At 47.3% G+C, this 27,188-nt stretch overlaps 2 protein-coding genes across 2 annotated transcripts in view; one reads left to right on the forward strand and one right to left on the reverse strand.

Moving 5' to 3' along the window:
* VWA2 (von Willebrand factor A domain containing 2) overlaps nucleotides 1–14,483 on the forward strand; it is a 19,852-nt gene extending 5,369 nt beyond the window's left edge. The window contains 10 exon segments of the mRNA XM_075842315.1: nucleotides 2,732–2,926; nucleotides 3,055–3,188; nucleotides 4,660–4,792; nucleotides 5,153–5,208; nucleotides 7,558–7,665; nucleotides 8,033–8,611; nucleotides 9,482–10,033; nucleotides 10,755–10,877; nucleotides 12,914–12,952; nucleotides 12,955–14,483. Coding sequence (XP_075698430.1) covers nucleotides 2,732–2,926; nucleotides 3,055–3,188; nucleotides 4,660–4,792; nucleotides 5,153–5,208; nucleotides 7,558–7,665; nucleotides 8,033–8,611; nucleotides 9,482–10,033; nucleotides 10,755–10,877; nucleotides 12,914–12,952; nucleotides 12,955–13,043 — 2,008 coding nt within the window. The 3' untranslated portion in view covers nucleotides 13,044–14,483.
* Nucleotides 14,484–15,652: 1,169 nt separating this feature from the next.
* AFAP1L2 (actin filament associated protein 1 like 2) overlaps nucleotides 15,653–27,188 on the reverse strand; it is a 41,363-nt gene continuing 29,827 nt past the window's right edge. The window contains exons 7-10 of the mRNA XM_075842685.1: nucleotides 26,463–26,624; nucleotides 20,861–21,051; nucleotides 19,977–20,099; nucleotides 15,653–16,452 (exon numbers count right to left, since the gene is read on the reverse strand). Coding sequence (XP_075698800.1) covers nucleotides 16,426–16,452; nucleotides 19,977–20,099; nucleotides 20,861–21,051; nucleotides 26,463–26,624 — 503 coding nt within the window. The 3' untranslated portion in view covers nucleotides 15,653–16,425. The remainder of the gene's footprint in view (nucleotides 16,453–19,976; nucleotides 20,100–20,860; nucleotides 21,052–26,462; nucleotides 26,625–27,188) is intronic.

Genomic DNA, 27,188 nt, shown 5'->3' on the forward strand with positions numbered 1-27,188 from the left:
TGTAAAATGTCTGTAGTATTAATTCTTCACTGGAAAAAAGGGGCCAAACCCTAAAACCAGCTCTTGACACCCCCCCCCCCCCCTCCACCACGTTGCAGAGTCATTATGCATTCCTGTAGGTAGCGTTATCCTGGCATCCGCCAAACCCAGATTCCTCCATCAGACTGGCAGATAATGAGCCATGAGAACGCGCTGCTCCAGAGTCAGGGACGACGTGCTTTACACCACTCCAGCCGCCACTTGGCATTGTGTGTGGTGATCTTTGTGCGCAGCGACCATGGAAACCCATGTAATGAAGCTCCGGGCGCGCAGTTCTGGTGCTGATGTCCGGGGCGGCGTGTTATATCACTCACTACAGATATCAGAGTGTAAGGGGTGCACTTACCTGTCCTCTTGGAGGGGGAACCCCGCAGGAAAGCACCGCCGGTCTTTGGCACAGGAGTCGGGCGGAGGAGCGTCCTGGTCGCCATGGAAACGGCCGCGGTGCCGACGGCCATCGCAGACGCTCCAGCAGAGAGAAGGAAGCAGGAGGAGGGGCCGTGACGGGAGCAAGAGGGAGGACAGAGGAGGAGAGTGGGAGCGCGCCAAAAAGGAGGGGGCGGAGCAAGCGAGTGGCGCGAAGAGGAGGGAGAGAGAGAGCAGAGTGAGGGGGTGAAGAAGGAGCGGTACGGAGAGGGAACGGCAGAGAAGAGGTGTACTAAGAAGTGAGAGGTGCAGGAAGGCACCGGAATAGAGAAGGCAGGAGCCTGACAGCACGTGGGCTCTCAGCTGCAGCCTCAGAATAGAGGAAGAAGGACAGCACGGGTGTCTGAGGAAATCCAGGAGGAGGACAGAGGACCAGCCAAAGCACAAGGAGTGTGCCCACAGCCACAGGTACCGTGCCCAGACCTTAAGACCCCTGACCAAGAACTAGATTCCCGCCATGACCAAAGTACCCGTGTCCTAGTATGTGACCGTTTCTGGCGTGACGTCCCTCGCTAACTACCGCCACCTTACTCCCAAAAGAATAGTCTCAAAAGGGACAAACAACACTTTCACAGAAAGGCCCAAAGGCAGAGGACTTGCTATCTCAGTCACCGCGTGTAATACTTGCATGGAACTGTTATAGATAAAGCACCGCATGTAGTACTTGCATGGAACTGTTATTTATGAAGCTTGTTGGAATAGGAGTAGACAGAAGGAACGGTCGGGTTGACGGGACTTTGATGGACTATTAGCTGGACTTCGTGTAACCCTTAGCGTCAGCCCGCCAGTTCAGTTGCATCCTAGGGTGTCCACCGTTCGGACTACCGACTGAGGAGAGAGAGGGTTGTCATGAAAGGTAGTGGATAGCTCCGCAAGGACCCGTGACGGTGCTAGTAGGTACGTTAGTCGCTGATTCCCACGACGCGATCCGTGGGCCGAGAGTGTGACTCTTACCCTAGGATAGGCTGTCAGTAGTGGGTAGCTCCCGCCGTGACTGACAGCGGCGTATCCTTAGCCAAGCCGGCAACGTGGGGTCAGGCACAACCTCTCTCCGGGGGACTTCCAGCGGGATCGAAGTCCTCAACCTCAGGATTCCTGTCTGCTCCATAAAGAAGAAGTTGCTGTTATTTGCTCGCTCCAGTAAAGAAGTTTCCCAACAGGAGGTGTGTCTTGTTCATTTAATTCCTATCACGGTAGTCCCTCCTACAAGAGGATCGGGGATTATTACACGCCACACTCTTCAGCACGCGGCGGCGGCCCGGATCTCTGACCGCGCCACGTGTATAGTCGGAGCTCCTCCATATCACCCGCACTACTAGTAATGTTTGTCTATGGAGATTATATGGCTGAATCACCTATAGTCCATAATTAGGCGGGGGGTGCACATACTTTTGCACATACACTGTACCTCTGGCTTTATATATATATCCTTCAGTCTGAGCTGCTTTATGGCTCGTCCACACGTAGTGGAATTGCAGACGGAAAATACGCAGCAGAATATCGTATCAGCAGAGTGAGTGAGATGTAACACATCCCCTCCCCCCTGCGGAAATATTCCGAGCAGAAATAGACCTGCGGGGCGTATTTTTCGGACATGTCAATTGCTGCTGCGGAAAGTGACTGAATTGCTGCGTTTTTCAGAGGAGACGTCACCATCCCCCGACATCGAGAAAAATGCTGCAAAATCCGCACCGTTTTCTGCAATCGGAAACGCAGGAAATGGTTCGTTTTTTCCGCAGCGGAAAGTCTGATACTTTCTACGGAATCGCTGCAGAAATTCCGTTACGTGTGGACGAGCCCTTATATCTTTACTCCATCAGGGCACAGCTACACTCAGTGGCTCCAGCTCAGCTGCTTTGTTTGTCGGGGGCTAAAACCCACCGCTCATATCATCAGAGGTTCAGGCTGCTGCTCTGTTCTTTCTCCATGCTTTACACTGCAGCTGTGCTTGTTCACTTATGTTTTGAAGAATGTAGAAGAGAAGAGAGGTTGAGAGGTTGCTGATGGTTTTGGGTGTAATTTTGGCAGCCGGTGTCGCCCAGATTTCCTGGATTTCCGAATGGTAAATCTGCCCAGTTGCACGGCCTCCCATCCCCCACTCCTGTATTGCCGCTAAACCGGGGAGATTTTCATTCACGTCTCTAGGAATTCTGGGTGACCACCGCTGCGGGCGCGTTCATGGCAGCCATATTGTTTCTCTTCACTTGCGTTGATACAGCGAGTATTATGGGTTTGTTTCTTTTTTATATTTTCCTTCTCCTCCTAGAGGGGGCAGCACTGAGACCGGCCTGGCCATAAAATATATTCTGCGCAAAGGGTTTCCTGGTGGACGAGACTCTTCTGTACCCAAAATCATGATCATCCTATCAGATGGGAAATCTCAGGGGGACCCCACAGTCCCGGCTCGGCAGATCCAGGGACAAGACGTCCAGGTGTTTGCTGTTGGTGTAAAGTTTCCAAGGTAAGAAAACGAGTGATCTGTATTAAAGGGCCGGTACGCTCTTCTATGAATAAAGTGCAGTCATGTAATGAGAAGTGCTGCCCCTTTATATGATCATCGATATGATGGCGTCTGTGTTTTCTCCTCAGGTGGGCGGAGCTTCATTCTCTCGCTAGTGATCCGGTCGCTCAGCACGTCTTTTTTGCAGAACATGTGGACGATGCGGTCAATGGTCTGTGCAGCGCTCTGAGTAACTCCTCAACGTGCAGCGCCGTCCCAGCAGGTAGAACCTCACTACACACTGATCTTGTCCTGGTCCTGAGTTATATCAGATCTTATACTCTAGTCACATCCAGAGCTGCATTCACATTTCTGCTGTTATATCACACCTTATGCTCTACTCACATTCAGAGCTGCATTCACAATTCTACTGTTACATCACATCTTATTCTCAACTCACACCCAGAGCTGCATTTTACAATTCTGCTCTTACATCACATCTTATTCTCTACTCACACCCAGAGCTGCATTTTACAATACTGCTGTTACATAGGTTGAAAAGTTACATGTCCATCAAGTTCACATTTTCTAAGTTAATTCCACGTCCTTCATTGCTAGATTCGTTCTAACCCTCTACGCCATTCGTCAGTAAACATCTTGCGCTTTCATGACTGCTGACATAGTATCTCCCATCACTACCTCTTGGGGTCAGGTATTCCATAGTGTGACTACTCTAACTGTAAAGAACCCTTTCCTATATTGATGTCTGAAACATCTTTTTTCCACCCGCAATGAATGTCGCCCGGTTCCGTGTAGCGTTGTTCTCACCCTTCTTAAATACTGGTACAACCTCGGCCGTCCTCCAATCCTGCAGCACTGATCCTGTTACAAGAGTCTCAGAAGATGAGATACAACGGTCTGTCCAATACTGCGCTCAACTCCCTAAATACTCGTGGGTGAAAGCCGTCCGGGTCAGGGGCTTGATTACACATCTACTTATACCTCATGCCTCGTGCTCTACATACACCCAGAGCTGCAGTCACAATTCTGCTGGCTGCGATTTATAATCCGTCCATGATTGTAACTACCAGGATAGCAGCTGATAAGGGGCCAGACACTCGGGGGTCCATCTCCGCATAGGGGGGAGGTGCAGATAGTAATAACTGTGGATGATGGAATAGTGGGAAAATGAACGCAGATCACTGGGAGAAAACAAACACCAGAACGAGGGAGACCCTAAAAATAATCCCACGCTTTTCATGTCCCATTGCCGGTTTTGCCCTGGAGCCCCCGGGTCACTTGTTACACCCCTGAATCTGTCGGGCACCGCTAAAACTCACTCTGTAGGGGGCAAACCAAAGAAAAGCGTGCGCACCAATAACAAAGAATAAAGACGAGCAGCGGCTCCGACAGGCGATCAAAAACGTCTCAAAATAATTCATAAGAGTCACAAACAACAACGTGAACCTATTACAGCAACTACCCAAAATAAGGGCAACACCAGACAGACGTTATTAGGGTGAACCCCCCCCCCCACACTGGGGTGAACCCCTGAATCTGTCAGCAGCAGAAAACTGTACAGTGTGAACACTACAACCTCCACAATGCAACACAGCAAAGCATACGCTATACATTTACTGAACCAGCAGGGGAAGAAATAATGTGTTGTTATGCAGCCTGGGAGCTATCAGATGTGTTAATGCAGCTTTGGATGTAATTGGAGCATGATGATGTTCTAATTATTATACTTTCAGGCTGCAAAATCCAATCCTTCCCGTGTGAGCGGAAAACCCTGGAAACGGTGAAGGAGCTGACGGGGAACTTCATGTGCTGGAGAGGAGCTGCCGGCCCAAGTAATGTGTTTACAGGACATTGCCCGTTCTACAGGTTTGTGAATGTGCACTAAAATCTCTCCACCTGTAGTAAAGGTGGCGGAAGTTGTGATTCCACCTGAGAGACTCTGCAGACGAGTAATAACACCTTAGAGGTTGTGCAGGATTAGAAAAACATAGCTGCTTCTTCCTGAAACAGCGCCACACCTGTCCACAGGTCGTGTGTGGTATTGCAGCCCAGTCTCAATCGCTTCAATACAGCTGCAATACCAGACACAACCTGTGGACAGCTGAGGCGCTGTTATTGGCAGAAAGCAGCCATGTCTAATCATGGACAATCAGTTCCCTGATGTGAAGGAGGGGAAGTGACTGCTGGATATTATGTAGAATCCATTATTTTTGTCTTTCCCAACAGCTGGAGGCGTTTTTTCAGCAGACACGAGGCTCCGTGCTACCGGTCACTGTGTCCAGGTAATGTCTGAGCTTTTATATGGCGCAGCCTCTGCCACATGACGCACCCCTGGGCACAAGGGTCAATTACCCCAGAGCACCCACCACCACAATAAAGCTGACCGGGTATTGGACCATGGATGTCCGGCATGAGGTTACTGACTATATATTGTGCCCTTGGCCTGTAAGTTCATTTTTCTAGTCCCTCGTTAAGTGACCTGCAGTCCAGTTCAGGGTTTGACCGACATCTCCTAGGCTCATTGTAATGAAGGAACGGTGACATCACTACACCGGGAGTATATCAGTATATACTGTCATCTCTATGTATTACCCAACCAGTTCCCCTCATATAAATCACTCCTCAGGCCCTGCCCCTTATTGAGGCTCCTCCCCTCAGTCTATACACAGCAGTTTCGATGTACTGACTTCGTGCTAATGCACAGCAGCCAATCAAGCAGAGCTGCAGTGTAAAGCATGGAGGAGGGACCAAAGCAGCAGCCTGAATGTCTAATGAGACAGCAGATGATAGGGTATGATCAGTGACTCCAGCTTTGTTGCATTATCTGGCCAAATGTATGTGGACACCTACCAAAATTGGAAGCTACAATTGTGTAACATGTCTTTGTATGCTATAGCATTAACCCTTTACTGGAAATAAGTGGCCAAATTCTGAAAACAGCCCCAGGCCATTACACCTGCTCCACCACAAGTTACAGCAGTCACTATGCATTCCGGTAGGTAGCGTTCTCCTGTCATCCACCAAACCCAGATTCCTCCATCAGACTGCCAGATAGTGAGCCATGATTCATCCCTCCGGAGAACGCGCTGCTCCAGGGTCCAGTCACACCACTCCAGCCACCGCTTGGCATTGTGCATGCTGATCGTACGCACAGTTTTGGTGCTGATGTCACTTTCTCAGGCAGTGTGGATCTCTATAGTGAGTGATACAACAGAAGATAGGTGATTATTATGCACCAGGCACTTCAACGCTCCGTGGCCCCGCGGTCTCCTGCTTCATAGCTGAACTGTTGTTACTCCTAGACACTTCCACTTCACAATAATAGCACTTACAGGTGACCGGGCAGATCTAGAGGATAATAATAACACTTACAGGTGACTGGGGCAGATCTAGAAGATAATAATAGCACTTACAGGTGACCGGGGCAGATCTAGAAGATAATAATAGTACTTACAGGTGATCGGGGCAGATCTAGACGATAATAATAACACTTACAGGTGACTGGGGCAGATCTAGAAGATAATAATAACACTTACAGGTGACCGGGGCAGATCTAGAAGATAATAACACTTACAGGTGATCAGGGTAGATCTAGAAGATAATAATAACACTTACAGATGATCGGGGCAGATCTAGAAGATAATAGTAACACTTACTGGTGACCAGGGCAGATCTAGCAGATAATAATAACACTTACAGGTGACCGGGGCAGATCTAGCAGATAACACTTACAGGTGACCAGGGCAGATCTAGCAGATAATAACACTTACAGATGACCAGGGCAGATCTAGCAGATAATAATAACACTTACAGGTGACCGGGGCAGATCTAGTAGATAATAATAACACTTACAGATGATCGGGGCAGATCTAGCAGATAATAACACTTACTGGTGACCAGGGCAGATCTAGCAGATAACACTTACAGGTGACCGGAGCAGATCTAGTAGATAATAATAACACTTACAGGTGACCGGGGCAGATCTAGAAGATAATAACACTTACAGGTGACTGGGGCAGATCTAGCAGACAATAATAACACTTACAGGTGACTGGGGCAGATCTAGAAGATAATAACACTTACAGGTGACTGGGGCAGATCTAGCAGAGCAGGAATTTCACAAACTGACTTGTGGTAAAGGTGACATCCTATGACAGTGCCACGTGTAAAGCTCTTCAGTATCACCCGTACTACTAGTAAGACCAGGATCGCACACACAGTTTTGACGCCGTTTTTGGTGTTTTTTTGTCTTTTTAGCCAAACACAGGAGCGGACACGAAAGAAAGGAGACGCGTCAGTCTTTTCTTTATACATTTCCTTTCCTTTGATCCACTTCTGGTTTTGGCTCAAAAAACTGATCCGAAAAATGCACTAAAATCTTCATCAAAACTATATGTGTGACTCCGGCCTAATGCTTCTCTGTGGAGAGGACATGGCTGTGTGCTGGATTGTTTGCACCTGTTACCAATTGGTGTGGCTGAAACACATTAGAAGGGGGTCACATACTTTTGCCCGTATAGTGTAGCTGTGTGCTAATGAAGCAATGCTGCAGTCTAAAGCATGGGGGTGGAATGCTGTCTGGTATAAGATCTGATCATGGCACTGGAGATATGACTCTTGTTTCTCCCTAGACCCCTGTGACTCGCAGCCATGTAAGAACAGCGGTACCTGCGTCCCCGGCGACCTGGACAAGTATCAGTGCGTGTGTCCCGCCGGATTCGCTGGAGATTCTGATTGCGGTCGGTGTCTGTCATTCTGTAACTTTCTAATAGACTTTGTGTTTCAATTCCTCACATTTTTAAGTTCTTTACTTGCTGTCACTGAATGGGAACATTATTTACATCTGGAGCCTGAAAACCAATTCAGACTTAGTCCTGCTCACACAGCTGAAGATTTGTTACTATGAAATGAATGTAGCTTTTTACATGAAATTCTTGATGTCATCCAACTATCCACAACCGGTCCACCTATTAGCGGGCATTTGCATTGTTTTCCTACTTCTCTGTGTAGGTGTCAGTCTTTACTGTAGTTCTTGCATTCTGTTCACAAACCAGGATGATCCCGTTTACTGTGACTTTATGTCGTTCTGTGTTATTCTCGTTTCAGCTCCGAACTTAAGCCTCGAATGCAACATCGATCTCCTTTTCCTGCTGGACAGTTCATCGACCTCTTCCCTGGAAACCTTCATGCAGCGTAAATCCTTCCTGAAGCGCTTCATCCAGGCCGCTCTGTCGGATGACTCGCCCGTCAATGTTGGGGTCGCCCAGTACAGTAATGAGGTTCAGATGGTGGTGAAGATCAACGAGTACGAGAACATTGGGGAACTTCTCAGATACGTGGAGAACATGAAGTTTATGGGTGGAGGCGTCTACACTGGCAAAGCCCTGAGATACGTCACGCAGCACGGCTTCAAAAGCTCCCCGACCTTCTCCGACATCCGCGATGACCTTCCACGTCTTGTAGTGTTACTCACCGGATCCGCGTCCCAAGACTCCGTGAAGGAACCGGCCCAATATGCCCGGGACCATGAGGTGTTTCTTATCGGGGTAGCAAGTGACGCCACCAAAGACGAGATGACCGAGATCGTAGGAAACCCCGAAAATGTCATCGGATACTCCAGCCCTCAACAACTCTTCAACCAGCTGCCCCCGCTCCACAAGAGAATCTGCAGCATCGACATCCAAGGTCAGACGTAAAATCCATCTCCGAAGAGCGGCACAGCCAGGGGGCACATCTCAGGGGGCACAGCCAGGGGGCACATCTCAGGGGGCACAGCTCAGGGGGCACAGCCAGGGGCAGGTCACAAAAAAACAGCATGTGCTCCAAAGCTGCATTCACAATTCTGCTGTTATACCCTGACATATATTCTAGTCACATCCAAAGCTGCATTTACAATTCTGCTGTTACATCGTTTCTTATACTCTAGTCCCATATAGAGCTGCATTAACAATGCTGTTGTCACATCATATCTTAAACTCCAATAACATTAAAAACTGCATTTACAATTCTACTGTTACATCATGTCTTATACTCCAAGCACATTTAGAGCTGCATTTACAGTTCTGCTGTTTCATAATTTCCTATACTCCATTCACATCCAGAGTTGCATTTACAATTCTGTTTTTATAACATGGTTTATACTCCAGTCACATTTGGAGCTGCATTAACAATTCTGCTTACACCATTATCTTGCTCTCTATTCACATCCAGAGCTGCAGTTACAATTCTGATGATATATCATGTCTTATACTCCAGTCACATCCAAAACAGCATTCACAATTCTGCTGTTACATCATGTCTTATACTCCAGTCGCATCCAGAGCTGCATTCACAATTCTGCTGTTACGTCATGTCTTATACTCCAGTCGCATTCAGAGCTGCATTCACAATTCTGCCAGTTACCTTTGCGTACAGACTGCAGTTTATCTATACGCCAAACATCAGTCACGTGAACTAAGAGCCCAGCGCTCACTATGTAAAAGTTACTCCTCATTGTAGGATTATAATGGGTGGAGCTCCCCTTTAAGCTGTAATCACCTTTCCTCCCCTCCTCAGGTTGTCCGGCCCTGCCCTTGGATTTAGTATTTGCCTTGGACGCTTCGTCCGGTGTCGGACAGGAAAACTTTATCCGGGTCCTGAACTTTATGATCATGGTGTCCCTTCAGTTTGACATCAACCGCGACGTCACCCAGGTGGGTCTGGTCACGTACGGCAGCGAGCCGGCCACCGTTTTTGGGCTGGACGTCCATGAGACAAGTTCTAGCCTTCTCTACGCCATTAACCAGGCGCAGTATCGAGGAGGTCCTCCGTCCACCGGGAGCGCTCTTCTTCATGTCTACAACGAGGTGATGACCGTCCAGAAAGGGGCACGCCCGGGGGTGAAGAAGGCGGTGGTGCTGGTCACGGATGGGCGAGGCTCGGAGGACGCTGCTGTCCCCGCCCAGAAACTGCGGGATAATGGAATCTCCGTGTTCGCTGTTGGGATTGGGAAAATCCATAGGAACTCCCTGCTGCGCATCGCTGGCACCGACCGCTTCCTCACCCACATCCCCTCCCATGATGCCCTCAGTCAGTACGAAGATGCCATCGTGCAGAGGGTGTGCGAAGGTGAGAACGCTTCTCCACGTTACCATGAATGGCTGGCCCGGGATATTTAAAGGGCAGAGTAACCCAGCAGGCCGCAGTCAGGGGGTGCAGGGCGAGGTCTGACGGGGGGTGCGGGGCGAGGTCTGATGGGGGGTGCGGGGTGAGGTCTGACGGGGGGGGTGCGGGGCGAGGTCTGACGGGGGGGTGCGGGGCGAGGTCTGACGTGGGGGTGCGGGGCGAGGTCTGACGGGGGGGTGCGGGGCGAGGTCTGACGGGGGGGTGCGGGGCGAGGTCTGACGGGGGGGTGCGGGGCGAGGTCTGACGGGGGGGTGCGGGGCGAGATCTGACGGGGGGGTGCGGGGCGAGATCTGACGGGGGGTGCGGGGCGAGATCTGACGGGGGGTGCGGGATGAGGTCTGACGGGGGGTGCGGGGCGAGGTCTGACGGGGGGGTGCGGGGCGAGGTCTGACGGGGGGGGTGCAGGGTGAGGTCTGACGGGGGGGGGGTGCAGGGTGAGGTCTGATGGGGGGGGTGCAGGGTGAGGTCTGATGGGGGGGGGTGCTATAGAAATTACACCCAGAAGGTTTTCCGGTTTTTTAGGCATTCCCCTATAACTTTGTGATGGAGGGGATTCTGTACGTGGTCTGACCGCCGACCTCCCGGCCCCCTCAGTGATCAGTGTCAGAATCCGACTCTTATTATTGTGACTAAACACCGATGACGTCACGTTCTGTATTTTCAGAGGCGAAGAATAAAGTGAACCTGTGTCTGCCCAACCCCTGTATGAACGGCGGGGCGTGTGTCCAGGGACAGGGCAGCTACCACTGTGAGTGCAATGGATGGGACGGGCCGCACTGCGACACACGTAAGTATCGGCTGACTATTTCACATGTGCTGCATGGAGCTGAATACAATCTGTTGCTCACTGTTATCAGCCATTTGTTGCCGTAAAAAAAATACTTCTCTAAAAACTTCTAGAATTACCTGATAAATGAGGAGAGCTGGGACTATGGTACTACACCCACCATCATCCGCATAATGCATCAAAGCTCAGACCGGACCCCAAAATTAATCACACCCCTAAATACAGACTGTCATGGCCCAATCGTTACGGCTGCGGCCGCTATAGATACGCCTCTGGCGATGGTTGAGCATTTTTTGTTGTGTGTATATAATGTGTGTTATATTATTGTGTGTGTATATTGTTATAATGTGTGTGTAGGACTAGTATATATATATATATACACACTACCGTTTAAAAGTTTCGGGTCACTTAGAAATTTCCTTATTTTTGCATGAAAAGCACAGTTTTTTTCAATGAAGATAACATGACATTAATCAGAAATCCACTCTATACATTGTTAATGTGGTAAATGACTATTCTAGCTGCAAACGTCTGGTTTTTAATGCAATATCTACATAGGTGTATAGAGACCATTTCCAGCAACCATCACTCCAGTGTTCTAATGGTACATTGTGTTTGCTGACTGTGTTAGAAGGCTAATGGATGATTAGAAAACACTTGAAAACCCTTGTGCAATTATGTTAGCACCGCTGTAAACAGTTTCGCTGCTTAGAGGAGCTATAAAACTGACCTTCCTTTGAGCTAGTTGAGAATCTGGAGCATTACATTTGTGGGTTCGATTAAACTCTCAAAATGGCTAGAAAAAGAGCGCTTTCATGTGAAACTCGACCGTCTATTCTTGTTCTTAGAAATGAAGGCCATTCCATGCGAGAAATTGCCAAGAAACTGAAGATTTCCTACAACGGTGTGTACTACTCCCTTCAGAGGACAGCACACACAGGCTCTAACCAGAGTAGAAAGAGAAGTGGGAGGCCCCGCTGCACAACTGAGCAACAAGACAAGTACATTAGAGTCTCTAGTTTGAGAAATAGACGCCTCACAGGTCCTCAACTGCCAGCTTCATTAAATAGTACCCGCAAAACGCCAGTGTCAACGTCTACAGTGAAGAGGCGACTCCGGGATGCTGGCCTTCAGGGCAGAGTGGCAAAGAAAAAGCCATATCTGAGAGTGGCTAATAAAAGGAAAAGATTAATATGGGCAAAAGCCACACAGACATTGGACAGAGGAAGATTGGAAAAAAGTGTTATGGACAGACGAATGGAAGTTTGAGGTGTTTGGATCACACAGAAGAACATTTGTGAGACGCAGAACAACTGAAAAGATGCTGGAAGAGCGCCGGACGCCATCTGTCAAGCATGGTGGAGGTCATGTGATGGTCTGGGGTAAAGTGGGAGATTTGTACAAGGTAAAAGGGAATGTGAATAAGGAAGGCTATCACTCCGCAACGCCATGCCATACCCTGTGGACAGCGCTTGATTGGAGCCAATTTCATCCTACAACAGGACAATGACCCAAAGCACCTCCAAATGATGCAGGAACTATTTAGGGAAGAAGCCGGCAGCCGGTATTCTATCTGTAATGGAGTGGCCAGTGCAGTCACCAGATCTCAACCCCATAGAGCTGTTGTGGGAGGAGCTTGACCGTATGGTACGCAAGAAGTGCCCATCAAGCCAATCCAACTTGTGGGAGGGGCTTCTGGAAGCATGGGGGGGGGGAAATGTCTCCCGATGACCTCAGCAAATTAACAGCTCGAATGCCAAAGGTCTGCAATGCTGGAATTGCTGCAAATGGAGCGACGAAAGCAAAGTCTGAAGGAGAAAATCATTATTTCTAACCTTGTCAATGTCTGGACTGTATTTTCTAGTCATTTTGCAACTCATCTGATAAATATAAGTGTGAGTTTTCATGGAAAACACAAAATTGTCTGGGTGACCCCAAACTTGTGAACGGTAGTGTGTGTGTGTATATTGTTATCATGTGTGTGAATATATAATGTTATGGTGTAATGAGACTTTCTCGCACATTGTGTTACGCAGGAATCCTCAGAGGGGACTCTCATTGGCCACTGGGATTACAGGGCAAAACCGGAGGCAGCGACACTCCACTGCATCACAGCGACGCGCTCAGACGTTATCCAGCAGCAAATCCTCCCAGCGGACGCCATAACCTCAGCGTACGGAGAGGGAACCTGCGGAGCTGACACTGCTTTACTCCACATCAGCAGCTGACAGGTACTGACCACACGGAGAACTGCTGACCGGTGTAATGCCGCCGAGTGAGCTCTAGAGGGCAGCAAACCAGAACATCGCCTGCTGATATATTGTAACTACAGTGGAATTTCTCCTAATCCGGTATCTGATAATCCAGAAAGTCTGACAATCTGGCGCTTATTTCTAACACAGAACTGCAATAATATGTCACAAGAAAAGACGAAGACGGTGAAGAGAAAACCAACAAGGAAGTTCCCCTGTAACGTTTCTGTTTTGTTGCGGTTGGAGGTGCCGCCATATTGGTTGTCCGATTCGCTTCTCAGAAACTAATGGCCGACAGTCACTTTCTTATCGAACAGGCTGAGAGTTCTGCCGTGCAAGATAATTCACAGCGACCACCAATATGGCCGCACTGCCGGAAAAATGGCCACCGCAACACAACAGAAAAACGCCAATATCTCAGTAAGCAAATAACCCCACACTGCGGCGGCTGCGCTCACTGCTGACATATGGACAATTACATATTAGGTGGCAAGTTTCTCCAGATTGTGAGTTGGTTCTGGAGAAGTCAGGCGGGTGCTGGGGGGCAAGACATGAGATTGTTGCTGGATCCTGAAAACCGTCTCATATATGTCGCCACAAAGGCGTCTCGCAGATATCGTGCAAGGCCTCGGACATGCGCCCTATAAACCTACATAGAATATTGAGTCACTGCTTTACTTATCTCAGACCTAGAACTACATCCAGGATTCAGAGATCCTAAAATACTCTGCGCTCCTGTGAATTACATTGTAAAGACAGGCAGCCATGTTATACATACATCACCTAGAGACGGGCGGCCGTGTTATATGTACGTCACCTAGAGACAGGCAGCCATGTTATAGATACATCACCTAGAGACGGGCGGCCGTGTTATACATACGTCACCTAGAGACGGGCGGCCGTGTTATACATACGTCACCTAGAGACGGGCGGCCGTGTTATACATACGTCACCTAGAGACGGGCGGCCGTGTTATACATACGTCACCTAGAGACGGGCGGCCGTGTTATACATACGTCACCTAGAGACGGGCGGCCGTGTTATACATACGTCACCTAGAGACGGGCGGCCGTGTTATACATACGTCACCTAGAGACGGGCGGCCGTGTTATACATACGTCACCTAGAGACGGGCGGCCGTGTTATACATACGTCACCTAGAGACGGGCGGCCGTGTTATACATACGTCACCTAGAGACGGGAGGCCGTGTTATAACAGTAAATACACGCAGCATAAAATAGTTGTTGCAATACCCTTAATAGTCCTTTTTATTCCAGCATTAGTCCTATTCAGTTATCCCCTAGAGCCAGGGAGCCATGTTATATTCTGTTATCCCATGTATGTGTGTGTGGGCGGGGGGGTCACATGATGTGTGGGGGGGGGGGTCACATGAGTGACGCCATGTTTAGTCCTATTCAGCTAGTCAATGGACCATTACACAGGACTGATCTGTGGGCTATACCATTCTACTGCGCAGACGGGGGTCACCTGCACTGATATAAGGAAGGTATGTGAGCAGAACTGTAAATACATGTATATTAGAGAATTGGACAATTTTCTATACTATAAATTAATAAAAAAATATAAAAACTGAACAATCCGATATAAATAAAGATACGAACAGATCACATTTTTAGGTTTGTTTTTAATTACTTTAATTATAAAATGCTTTTTAACTTTAAAGAGTCTCTGTCACCCCATTATAAGTGCCCTGTGTCCTATATAAGATCGGCGCTGTAATGTAGGTGACAGTAATGCTTTATATTTAGAAAAACCATCTATTTTTACCACTTTATGATCGATTTTTAGCTTTATGCTAATGAGTTTCTTAATGGACAACAGGGCGTGTTTTTACTTTAGACCAAGTGTACAGAGGAGTGTATGACGCTGACCAATCAGTGACCAATCAGCGTCATGCACTCCTCTCCATTCATTTACACTGCACTAGCGATATAGTTATATCACTATGTGCAGCCACATACACACACTATAACATTACTGCAGTGTCCTGACAATGAATATACATCACCTCCAGCCAGGATGCGATGTCTATTCAGAATCCTGACACGTCTGAATCTTTTCTGTGAGATTACAGCAAGGCAAGCGTAATCTCGTTTACATCGTAATCTCGCGAGATTAATTTGCCTTGCTGGAAATCTCACAGAAAAGATTCACAAGTGTCAGGATTCTGAATAGACATCACGTCCAGGCTGGTAGTGATGTATATTCATTGTCAGGACACTGCAGTAATGTTAGTGTTTGTGTATGTGGCTGCACATAGCGATATAGCTATATCACTATCTGCAGTGTAAATGAATGGAGAGAAGTGTATGACGCTCATTGGTCGCTGATTGGTCAGCGTCATACACTCCTCTGTACAACGCCCCTGGTCTAAAGTAAAAACACGCCCAGTTGGGCATTAAGAAACTCATTAGCATAAAGCTAAAAATCGCTCATAACTTGGTGAAAATAGATAGTTTTTCTAAATAAAAACCACTGCTGTCACCTACATTATAGCACCGATCTTCCTATATAGGAGACAGGACACTTATAATGTGGTGAAAGCCTCTTTAAGCACCAGAACGGCCGATTCTTTACACTAACAATGCCCGGAGCTCACCGCCGCCATCCTCCGTCTGAGTATATAGTGAGGAGAAGCCTTCCCTTATTGTCTCTTCGGGCCGACGCGTTTCGCACGTTCTCGTATACAAATGTCTTTGTGTGTAACGCGTCTCACGTGATTGTCGTTTCCGTTCGCAACATGCGGCTGTTCTGTTATGTGACTAGAACGATATTTTCTGATGTTGATTGTCACCGCCACTCGCCGCCGCGGCCTGAAGTTCACGCTTTACAGCTCTTGTCATAAAATTCACAGCAGAAAGTGGGTTTATTGCTAAACATTGATAATATATTAAATGTAATGAGTTCTGCAAGCTCTGCCGGCTCCAACGCGATGGCGACTTTCCTAGAAACATTCTGCGATGTTTCATTGGCGCATTGCTCTATTTAAGTTACACCCCCCTCTCCGGCTCCTGAAGAATTTTGGCACAGTCTAAAAACACCACAGGGGGGAAAGTCCCAGGTAGGACGGGTCAAGGAGCCCGGATCTTCTATAATGTCCTATAGTGTTACTGCCACCTGGTGGTCATCCACAGTATTGTCACGTGCAACACAAGAAGAAGTGGCCCCTCGTAGATGAGGTCATGGGTGTCCGGCTCCGGGCCCTCTGTCCTGCGGGGGGTCCTCCTGATAAATAAAGTGTCCTCCAGACTCCAGTCTCTGTCCAGCGGCTTCTCTAGCTCGCCCCTTTCTTCTCCCATTCCTGAAAAATAATCAAATAGTAAATTTCAAGATGCATTAAAATAAAGAATAAATATTCAAGAATTGCTGCGGCTCTGAAGAAACTCTGACGACTTCCCCTCCCCCACCCCAAATAATATATAATTGAAATCCTCAATCTAATTGTAAATCGTCCCCTTCTGTCCAGTCGTTATAAATTATATTTAATCATTTCTTTGGGTTTATCTGTTTTTGGAAGTCTGATCTCCATGAATGTTGTCACCCAGCTTTGCCAGGTTCCTGCATGCCAAATTACAGAGAGGTACCGGCTTACAATTCAGATACATTGAAGCGTCACAGCTGTTTAGCCTCGGCTTGTATATTAGGGAATTGCATTATCAGTGACCGGTAATTGCTGATGATACTATTCCCTAATATGGAGGGGGACGGTCCCGATCCCCTTACATGAGACATTCACTGCAAATGAACTCCCTTCAATGAGCCCAGCCTGGATTCTGCAGCGCTAGGTAATGACCGCTTGGATTCTGCAGCGCTAGGTAATGACCGCCTGGATTCTGCGGCGCTAGTTACTGACCGCCTGGATTCTGCAGCACTAGGTAATGACCGCCTGGATTCTGCGGCGCTAGGTAATGACCGCCTGGATTCTGCGGCGCTAGTTACTGACCGCCTGGATTCTGCAGCACTAGGTAATGACCGCCTGGATTCTGCGGCGCTAGGTAATGACCGCCTGGATTCTGCGGCACTAGTTACCATCTGGATTCTGCGGCGCTAGTTACTGACTGCCTGTATTCTGCGGCGCTAGTTACTGACCGCCTGTATTCTGCGGCGCTAGTTACTGACTGCCTGGATTCTGCAGCACTAGGTAATGACCGCTTGGATTTTGCGGCGCTAATTACTGACCACCTGAATTCTGCGGCACTAGATACTGACCGCCTGGATTCTGCGGCACTAGGTAATGACCGCCTGGATTCTACGGCACTAGTTGCTGACTGCCTGGATTCTGTGGCACTAGGTAATGACCACCTGGATTCTGCGGCGCTAGGTAATGACAGCCTGGATTCTGCGGCACTAGGTAATGACAGCCTGGATTCTGCGGCACTAGTTACTGACCACCTGGATTCTACGGCACTAGTTGCTGAATGCCTGAATTCTACGGCAGTAGTTGCTGACCGCCTGGATTCTGCGGCGCTAGCTACTGACCGCCTGGATTCTACGGCGCTAGTTGCTGACTTACTGGATTCTACGGCACTAGGTAATGACCGCCTGGATTCTGTGGCGCTAGTTACTGACTGCCTGCCTGGATTCTGCAGCGCTAGTTACTGACTGCCTGGATTCTGCGGCGCTAGTTACTGACCGCCTGGATTCTGTGGCGCTAGTTACTGACTGCCTGGATTCTGCAGCACTAGGTAATGACCGCCTGTATATTGCGGCGCTCGTTACTGACAGCCTGGATTCTGCGGCGCTAGGTAATGACAGCATGGATTCTGCGGCGCTAGTTACTGACAGCCTGAATTCTGCGGCGCTAGTTACTGACAGCCTGGATTCTGCGGTGCTAGTTACTGACAGCCTGGATTCTGCGGTGCTAGTTACTGACAGCCTGAATTCTGCGGTGCTAGTTACTAACTGCCTGGATTCTGCGACGCTAGTTACTGACAGCCTGGATTCTGCGGTGCTAGTTACTGACAGCCTGAATTCTGTGGCGCTAGTTACTGACCGCCTGGATTCTGCGGTGCTAGTTACTGACAGCCTGGATTCTGCGGTGCTAGTTACTGACTGCCTGGATTCTGCGGCGCTAGTTACTGACTGCCTGGATTCTGCGGCGCTAGTTACTGACAGCCTGGATTCTGCGGTGCTAGTTACTGACTGCCTGGATTCTGCGGCGCTAGTTACTGACAGCCTGGATTCTGCGGCGCTAGTTACTGACAGCCTGGATTCTGCGGTGCTAGTTACTGACCGCCTGGATTCTGCGGCGCTAGGTAATGACCGCCTGGATTCTGCGGCACTAGTTACCATCTGGATTCTGCGGCGCTAGTTACTGACTGCCTGTATTCTGCGGCGCTAGTTACTGACCGCCTGTATTCTGCGGCGCTAGTTACTGACTGCCTGGATTCTGCAGCACTAGGTAATGACCGCTTGGATTTTGCGGCGCTAATTACTGACCACCTGAATTCTGCGGCACTAGATACTGACCGCCTGGATTCTGCGGCACTAGGTAATGACCGCCTGGATTCTACGGCACTAGTTGCTGACTGCCTGGATTCTGTGGCACTAGGTAATGACCACCTGGATTCTGCGGCGCTAGGTAATGACAGCCTGGATTCTGCGGCACTAGGTAATGACAGCCTGGATTCTGCGGCACTAGTTACTGACCACCTGGATTCTACGGCACTAGTTGCTGAATGCCTGAATTCTACGGCAGTAGTTGCTGACCGCCTGGATTCTGCGGCGCTAGCTACTGACCGCCTGGATTCTACGGCGCTAGTTGCTGACTTACTGGATTCTACGGCACTAGGTAATGACCGCCTGGATTCTGTGGCGCTAGTTACTGACTGCCTGCCTGGATTCTGCAGCGCTAGTTACTGACTGCCTGGATTCTGCGGCGCTAGTTACTGACCGCCTGGATTCTGTGGCGCTAGTTACTGACTGCCTGGATTCTGCAGCACTAGGTAATGACCGCCTGTATATTGCGGCGCTCGTTACTGACAGCCTGGATTCTGCGGCGCTAGGTAATGACAGCATGGATTCTGCGGCGCTAGTTACTGACAGCCTGAATTCTGCGGCGCTAGTTACTGACAGCCTGGATTCTGCGGTGCTAGTTACTGACAGCCTGGATTCTGCGGTGCTAGTTACTGACAGCCTGAATTCTGCGGTGCTAGTTACTAACTGCCTGGATTCTGCGACGCTAGTTACTGACAGCCTGGATTCTGCGGTGCTAGTTACTGACAGCCTGAATTCTGTGGCGCTAGTTACTGACCGCCTGGATTCTGCGGTGCTAGTTACTGACAGCCTGGATTCTGCGGTGCTAGTTACTGACTGCCTGGATTCTGCGGCGCTAGTTACTGACTGCCTGGATTCTGCGGCGCTAGTTACTGACAGCCTGGATTCTGCGGTGCTAGTTACTGACTGCCTGGATTCTGCGGCGCTAGTTACTGACAGCCTGGATTCTGCGGCGCCAGTTACTGACAGCCTGGATTCTGCGGTGCTAGTTACTGACTGCCTGGATTCTGCGGTGCTAGTTACTGACAGCCTGGATTCTGCGGTGCTAGTTACTGACTGCCTGGATTCTGCGGTGCTAGTTACTGACAGCCTGGATTCTGCGGTGCTAGTTACTGACTGCCTGGATTCTGCGACGCTAGTTACTGACAGCCTGGATTCTGCGGTGCTAGTTACTGACAGCCTGAATTCTGTGGCGCTAGTTACTGACAGCCTGGATTCTGCGGCACTAGTTACTGACAGCCTGGATTCTGCAGTGCTAGTTACTTGATTTCCCGGTTGCAGATTCGGGTGTGAACAGGACTGGTCTGATTCTCATTCTCCTCAGTTTACCTTGGCTTTCTGCAGGACGGTGCCTTTCCCAGTGGTCATGATGGACAGGGGGCGGCTCTTCAGCGCGACCGCAGCGTTCACAGGTGACGAGTCCGGGATGTGGGTCGGGCTGTTACTCTTCATCTGAATATGGGATAAGACAAACAAGGGGAAATAATCTGGTTTTCTGCACAAACCGTTTTATCCTTGAATCATAAAAAGTTCTGCAACTTTCTCATATACTTTGTTTCAATTCCTCACTATTTCAAAATCTCTTCTTGCTGTCAGTGAATGGGAATTTTTTTCTACATTCAGTGGTAGATAATCTTCCCTAACCTAGTCGTGCTTACACAGGTGCACGGCTTGTTTGTAGAGAGTGCACTCATACATTGTAACAAGCCGTGCACCTGTGTGAGAATGACTAGGTTAGGAAAGATTTTCAGCCTCTGGATGTGAACAAGAATGTTCCTATTTACTGACCGCAAGCAGAGATTTTTAATTAGAGAGAAATTGTAACACATGATCTATTAGAAAGTTGCAGATCTTTTTATTATGTTAAAATCTTTATTCAGTTTCCGGAGTTTATCCGTTTCGGGGAAAGCTGGGTGATAACCACAATGGCCGCCATGCTTGCTGCCATGTAATCTATAACCTATAGTCGTATAGAAGGGCAGTGCTGCTGCAGCGCCAGGCAGGTTTGACACTCAGCAGTCTGGGGGGGGGGGGGGGTACGTGGATTATTCCTTTGTTATGGGAGCACTAGTGACGGCCATATTGGTGATCACACCGCTTTCCCTGGAACGGATAGAACATAGACATTCATCATCATCATCATCACGTGCAGCCCTGAGAGGTCAGTGAGGGCACATCGGCATGATTCCGGCCGCCGGACTCTGTATACATACACTGAAGGGGCTGTCCAGATGGGCCGGGTCCACTGCTGTGCCCAGGACCACCGGCCCCTGCTCCGCCTTCCTCAGGTTTTCCTTCACTTCCATGATCTGCAGCTCCAGGTCCACCCTCTGGTTCTCCCGACGTTTACACTCTTCCTCTTTGCTCTTCAGTTTTTCCTCCAGGCCGGGAAGGAGATTCTTATCTGAGAAGAGAGATTGTACCAGTGACATCCTCTTATAACACTCCAGTACTATTATATCCTCCAGAGACATTACATCATATGTGTGACTGATATCAGCCGCTCCTCTTATAACACTCCAGTACTATTATATCCTCCAGACATTACATCATATGTGTGACTAATATCAGCCGCTCCTCTTATATCGCTCCAGTACTATTATATCCTCCAGAGACATTACATCATATGTGTGACTGATATCAGCCGCTCCTCTTATATCACTCCAGCACTATTATATCCTCCAGACATTACATCATATGTGTGACTGATATCAGCCGCTCCTCTTATATCGCTCCAGTACTATTATATCCTCCAGAGACATTACATCATATGTGTGACTGATATCAGCCGCTCCTCTTATATCACTCCAGCACTATTATATCCTCCAGACATTACATCATATGTGTGACTGATATCAGCCGCTCCTCTTATATCGCTCCAGTACTATTATATCCTCCAGAGACATTACATCATATGTGTGACTGATATCAGCCGCTCCTCTTATATCACTCCAGCACTATTATATCCTCCAGAGACATTACATCATATGTGACTGATATCAGCCGCTCCTCTTATATCACTCCAGTACTATTATATCCTCCAGAGACATTACATCATATGTGTGACTGATATCAGCCGCTCCTCTTATATCACTCCAGCACTATTATATCCTCCAGAGACATTACATCATATGTGTGACTGATATCAGCCGCTCCTCTTATAACACTCCAGTACTATTATATCCTCCAGAGACATTACATCATATGTGACTGATATCAGCCGCTCCTCTTATATCACTCCAGTACTATTATATCCTCCAGAGACATTACATCATATGTGACTGATATCAGCCGCTCCTCTTATATCACTCCAGCACTATTATATCCTCCAGAGACATTACATCATATGTGACTGATATCAGCCGCTCCTCTTATATCACTCCAGTACTATTATATCCTCCAGAGACATTACATCATATGTGTGACTGATATCAGCCGCTCCTCTTATAACACTCCAGTACTATTATATCCTCCAGAGACATTACATCATATGTGACTGATATCAGCCGCTCCTCTTATATCACTCCAGTACTATTATATCCTCCAGAGACATTACATCATATGTGACTGATATCAGCCGCTCCTCTTATATCACTCCAGCACTATTATATCCTCCAGAGACATTACATCATATGTGACTGATATCAGCCGCTCCTCTTATATCACTCCAGTACTATTATATCCTCCAGAGACATTACATCATATATGTGACTGATATCAGCCGCTCCTCTTATAACACTCCAGCACTATTATATCCTCCAGAGACATTACATCATATGTGTGACTGATATCAGCCGATCCTATTATAACACTCCAGCACTATTATATCCTCCAGAGACATTACATCATATGTGACTGATAGCAGCCGCTCCTCTTATATCACTCCAGTACTATTATATCCTCCAGAGACATTACATCATATGTGTGACTGATATCAGCCGATCCTATTATAACACTCCGGTACTATTATATCCTCCAGAGACATTACATCATATGTGACTGATATCAGCCGCTCTTCTTATATCACTCCAGTACTATTATATCCTCCAGAGACATTACATCATATGTGTGACTGATATCAGCCGCTCCTCTTATAACACTCCAGTACTATTATATCCTCCAGAGACATTACATCATATGTGTGACTGATATCAGCCGCTCCTCTTATATCACTCCAGCACTATTATATCCTCCAGAGACATTACGTCATATGTGTGACTGATATCAGCCGATCCTATTATAACACTCCGGTACTATTATATCCTCCAGAGACATTACATCATATGTGACTGATAGCAGCCGCTCCTCTTATATCACTCCAGTACTATTATATCCTCCAGAGACATTACATCATATGTGACTGATATCAGCCGCACCTCTTATAACACTCCAGCACTATTCTATCCTCCAGAGACATTACATCATATGTGACTGATATCAGCCGCTCCTCTTATATCACTCCAGTACTATTATATCCTCCAGAGACATTACATCATATGTGTGACTGATATCAGCCGCTCCTCTTATAACACTCCAGCACTATTATATCCTCCAGAGACATTACATCATATGTGTGACTGATATCAGCCGCTCCTCTTATATCACTCCAGCACTATTATATCCTCCAGAGACATTACATCATATGTGTGACTGATATCAGCCGCTCCTCTTATAACACTCCAGCACTATTATATCCTCCAGAGACATTACATCATATATGTGACTGATATCAGCCGCTCCTCTTATATCACTCCAGCACTATTATATCCTCCAGAGACATTACATCATATATGTGACTGATATCGGCCGCTCCTCTTATATCACTCCAGTACTATTATATCCTCCAGAGACATTACATCATATATGTGACTGATATCAGCCGCTCCTCTTATAACACTCCAGCACTATTATATCCTCCAGAGACATTACATCATATGTGACTGATATCAGCCGCTCCTCTTATAACACTCCAGTACTATTATATCCTCCAGAGACATTACATCATATGTGACTGATATCAGCCGCTCCTCGTATATCACTCCAGTACTATTATATCCTCCAGAGACATTACATCATATATGACTGATATCAGCCGCTCCCCTTATATCACTCCAGCACTATTATATCCTCCAGAGACATTACATCATATGTGACTGATATCAGCCGCTCCTCTTATAACACTCCAGTACTATTATATCCTCCAGAGACATTACATCATATGTGACTGATATCAGCCGCTCCTGTTATATCACTCCAGCACTATTATATCCTCCAGAGACATTACATCATATGTGTGACTGATATCAGCCGCTCCCCTTATAACACTCCAGTACTATTATATCTTCCAGAGACATTACATCATATGTGTGACTGATATCAGCCGCTCCTCTTATAACACTCTAGTACTATTATATCCTCCAGAGACATTACATCATATGTGTGACTGATATCAGCCGCTCCTCTTATAACACTCCAGTACTATTATATCTTCCAGAGACATTACATCATATGTGTGACTGATATCAGCCGCTCCTCTTATAACACTCCAGTACTATTATATCCTCCAGAGACATTACATCATATGTGTGACTGATATCAGCCGCTCCTCTTATATCACTCCAGTACTATTATATCCTCCAGAGACATTACATCATATGTGTGATTGATATCAGCAGCTCCTCTTATATCACTCCAGTACTATTATATCCTCCAGAGACATTACATCATATGTGTGACTGATATCAGCCGCTCCTCTTATATCACTCCAGCACTATTATATCCTCCAGACATTACATCATATATGTGACTGATATCAGCCGCTCCTCTTATAACACTCCAGTACTATTATATCCTCCAGAGACATTACATCATATATGTGACTGATATCAGCCGCTCCTCTTATAACACTCCAGTACTATTATATCCTCCAGAGACATTACATCATATGTGTGACTGATATCAGCCGCTCCTCTTATATCACTCCAGCACTATTATATCCTCCAGAGACGTTACATCATATGTGACTGATATCAGCCGCTCCTCTTATATCACTCCAGCACTATTATATCCTCCAGAGACATGACATCATGTGTGACTGATATCAGCCGCTCCTCTTATATCACTCCAGTACTATTATATCCTCCAGAGACATTACATCATATGTGTGACTGATATCAGCCGCTCCTCTTATAACACTCCAGTACTATTATATCCTCCAGAGACATTACATCATATGTGTGACTGATATCAGCCGCTCCTCTTATATCACTCCAGTACTATTATATCCTCCAGAGACATTACATCATATGTGTGACTGATATCAGCCGCTCCTCTTATATCACTCCAGTACTATTATATCCTCCAGAGACATTACATCATATGTGTGACTGATATCAGCCGCTCCTCTTATATCACTCCAGCACTATTATATCCTCCAGAGACATTACATCATATGTGTGACTGATATCAGCCGCTCCTCTTATATCACTCCAGCACTATTATATCCTCCAGAGACATTACATCATATGTGTGACTGATATCAGCCGCTCCTCTTATATCACTCCAGTACTATTATATCCTCCAGAGACATTACATCATATGTGACTGATATCAGCCGCTCCTCTTATATCACTCCAGTACTATTATATCCTCCAGAGACATTACATCATATATGTGACTGATATCAGCCGCTCCTCTTATAACACTCCAGCACTATTATATCCTCCAGAGACATTACATCATTTGTGTGACTGATATCAGCCGCTCCTCTTATATCACTCCAGCACTATTATATCCTCCAGAGACATTACATCATATGTGTGACTGATATCAGCCGCTCCTCTTATATCACTCCAGCACTATTATATCCTCCAGAGACATTACATCATATGTGTGACTGATATCAGCCGCTCCTCTTATATCACTCCAGTACTATTATATCCTCCAGAGACATTACATCATATATGACTGATATCAGCCGCTCCCCTTATATCACTCCAGCACTATTATATCCTCCAGAGACATTACATCATATGTGACTGATATCAGCCGCTCCTCTTATATCACTCCAGTACTATTATATCCTCCAGAGACATTACATCATATGTGACTGATATCAGCCGCTCCTCTTATATCACTCCAGTACTATTATATCCTCCAGAGACATTACATCATATATGACTGATATCAGCCGCTCCCCTTATATCACTCCAGCACTATTATATCCTCCAGAGACATTACATCATATGTGACTGATATCAGCCGCTCCTGTTATATCACTCCAGTACTATTATATCCTCCAGAGACATTACATCATATGTGACTGATATCAGCCGCTCCTCTTATATCACTCCAGTACTATTATATCCTCCAGAGACATTACATCATATGTGTGACTGATATCAGCCGCTCCTCTTATATCACTCCAGCACTATTATATCCTCCAGAGACATTACATCATATGTGACTGATATCAGCCGCTCCTCTTATATCACTCCAGCACTATTATATCCTCCAGAGACATTACATCATATGTGACTGATATCAGCCGCTCCTCTTATATCACTCCAGTACTATTATATCCTCCAGAGACATTACATCATATGTGTGACTGATATCAGCCGCTCCTCTTATAACACTCCAGCACTATTATATCCTCCAGAGACATTACATCATATGTGACTGATATCAGCTACTACGTTAACGCTGTGGTTGTTGATTCACTTTATCTGCTCCATGTGGAGTACATCGATTGGCGGATATCCTGTTGTATTATTACGGTGCCCCCTGTTGGTGATATCAGGATGGCCTTGGTACCTGTGCAGGTAGCGATACTTTCTTTCAGCTCGCGTCTGTCCCTTCGGAGTTGCGCCAGCTGCTCCCGGAGCTCCTCCCTCTCTCTCTCCAGCTTCTCTTTCACCTCTGTGAATTTTCGGGCTTCGGCCTCGGTGCGGTTCTTCCCCAGTTTGGTTTCAATGGCTGAAAGAAAAGGGAAAAGGTTCTTTAAAGGGCCGCTCCAGTCTTCTGTAGATAAAACTTATAGGGGTTTTCCCATAATCAATATTTATCAGCTATTTACTGGGACCCCCACCAATCACGAGATCGGACTTACCGTACCTTGCTGCTTCTGGGAGCCCCATAGGAATGAATGAGTGGTGGTCGAGCATGCGCAGTACCGCTCCATTCATATGGGGTTCCCAGGTACTGCAAAATAAGTCTGATCTCGTGATCGGTGGGGGTCCAGCGGTCAGACACCCACCGATCAGATATTTATCACCTGTCCTGTGGATAGGTGATAAATATTGTTTATTGGCACACCCCTTTAAGTCCCAGAGAACCCCTTAAACATTGATGGCTTATAAATAGGATTGGTGGGGGGTCCAGCCTCCTGGACGCCCACCAATCAGCACAATGAAGGGCCCCTTCATTGTATACATAGACAGCCTGAGACTGCAGCTTATTCCAACCAAGTGACTATCACAGAGCAAACGCTGCCACCTGCAGACGAGCCGCTGTGTAAACATGAGGACCTTTTAAGCACAC

The sequence above is a fragment of the Rhinoderma darwinii genome, chromosome 11, assembly GCF_050947455.1.
Source record: "Rhinoderma darwinii isolate aRhiDar2 chromosome 11, aRhiDar2.hap1, whole genome shotgun sequence".
NCBI classification, from domain to species: Eukaryota; Metazoa; Chordata; class Amphibia; order Anura; family Rhinodermatidae; genus Rhinoderma; species Rhinoderma darwinii.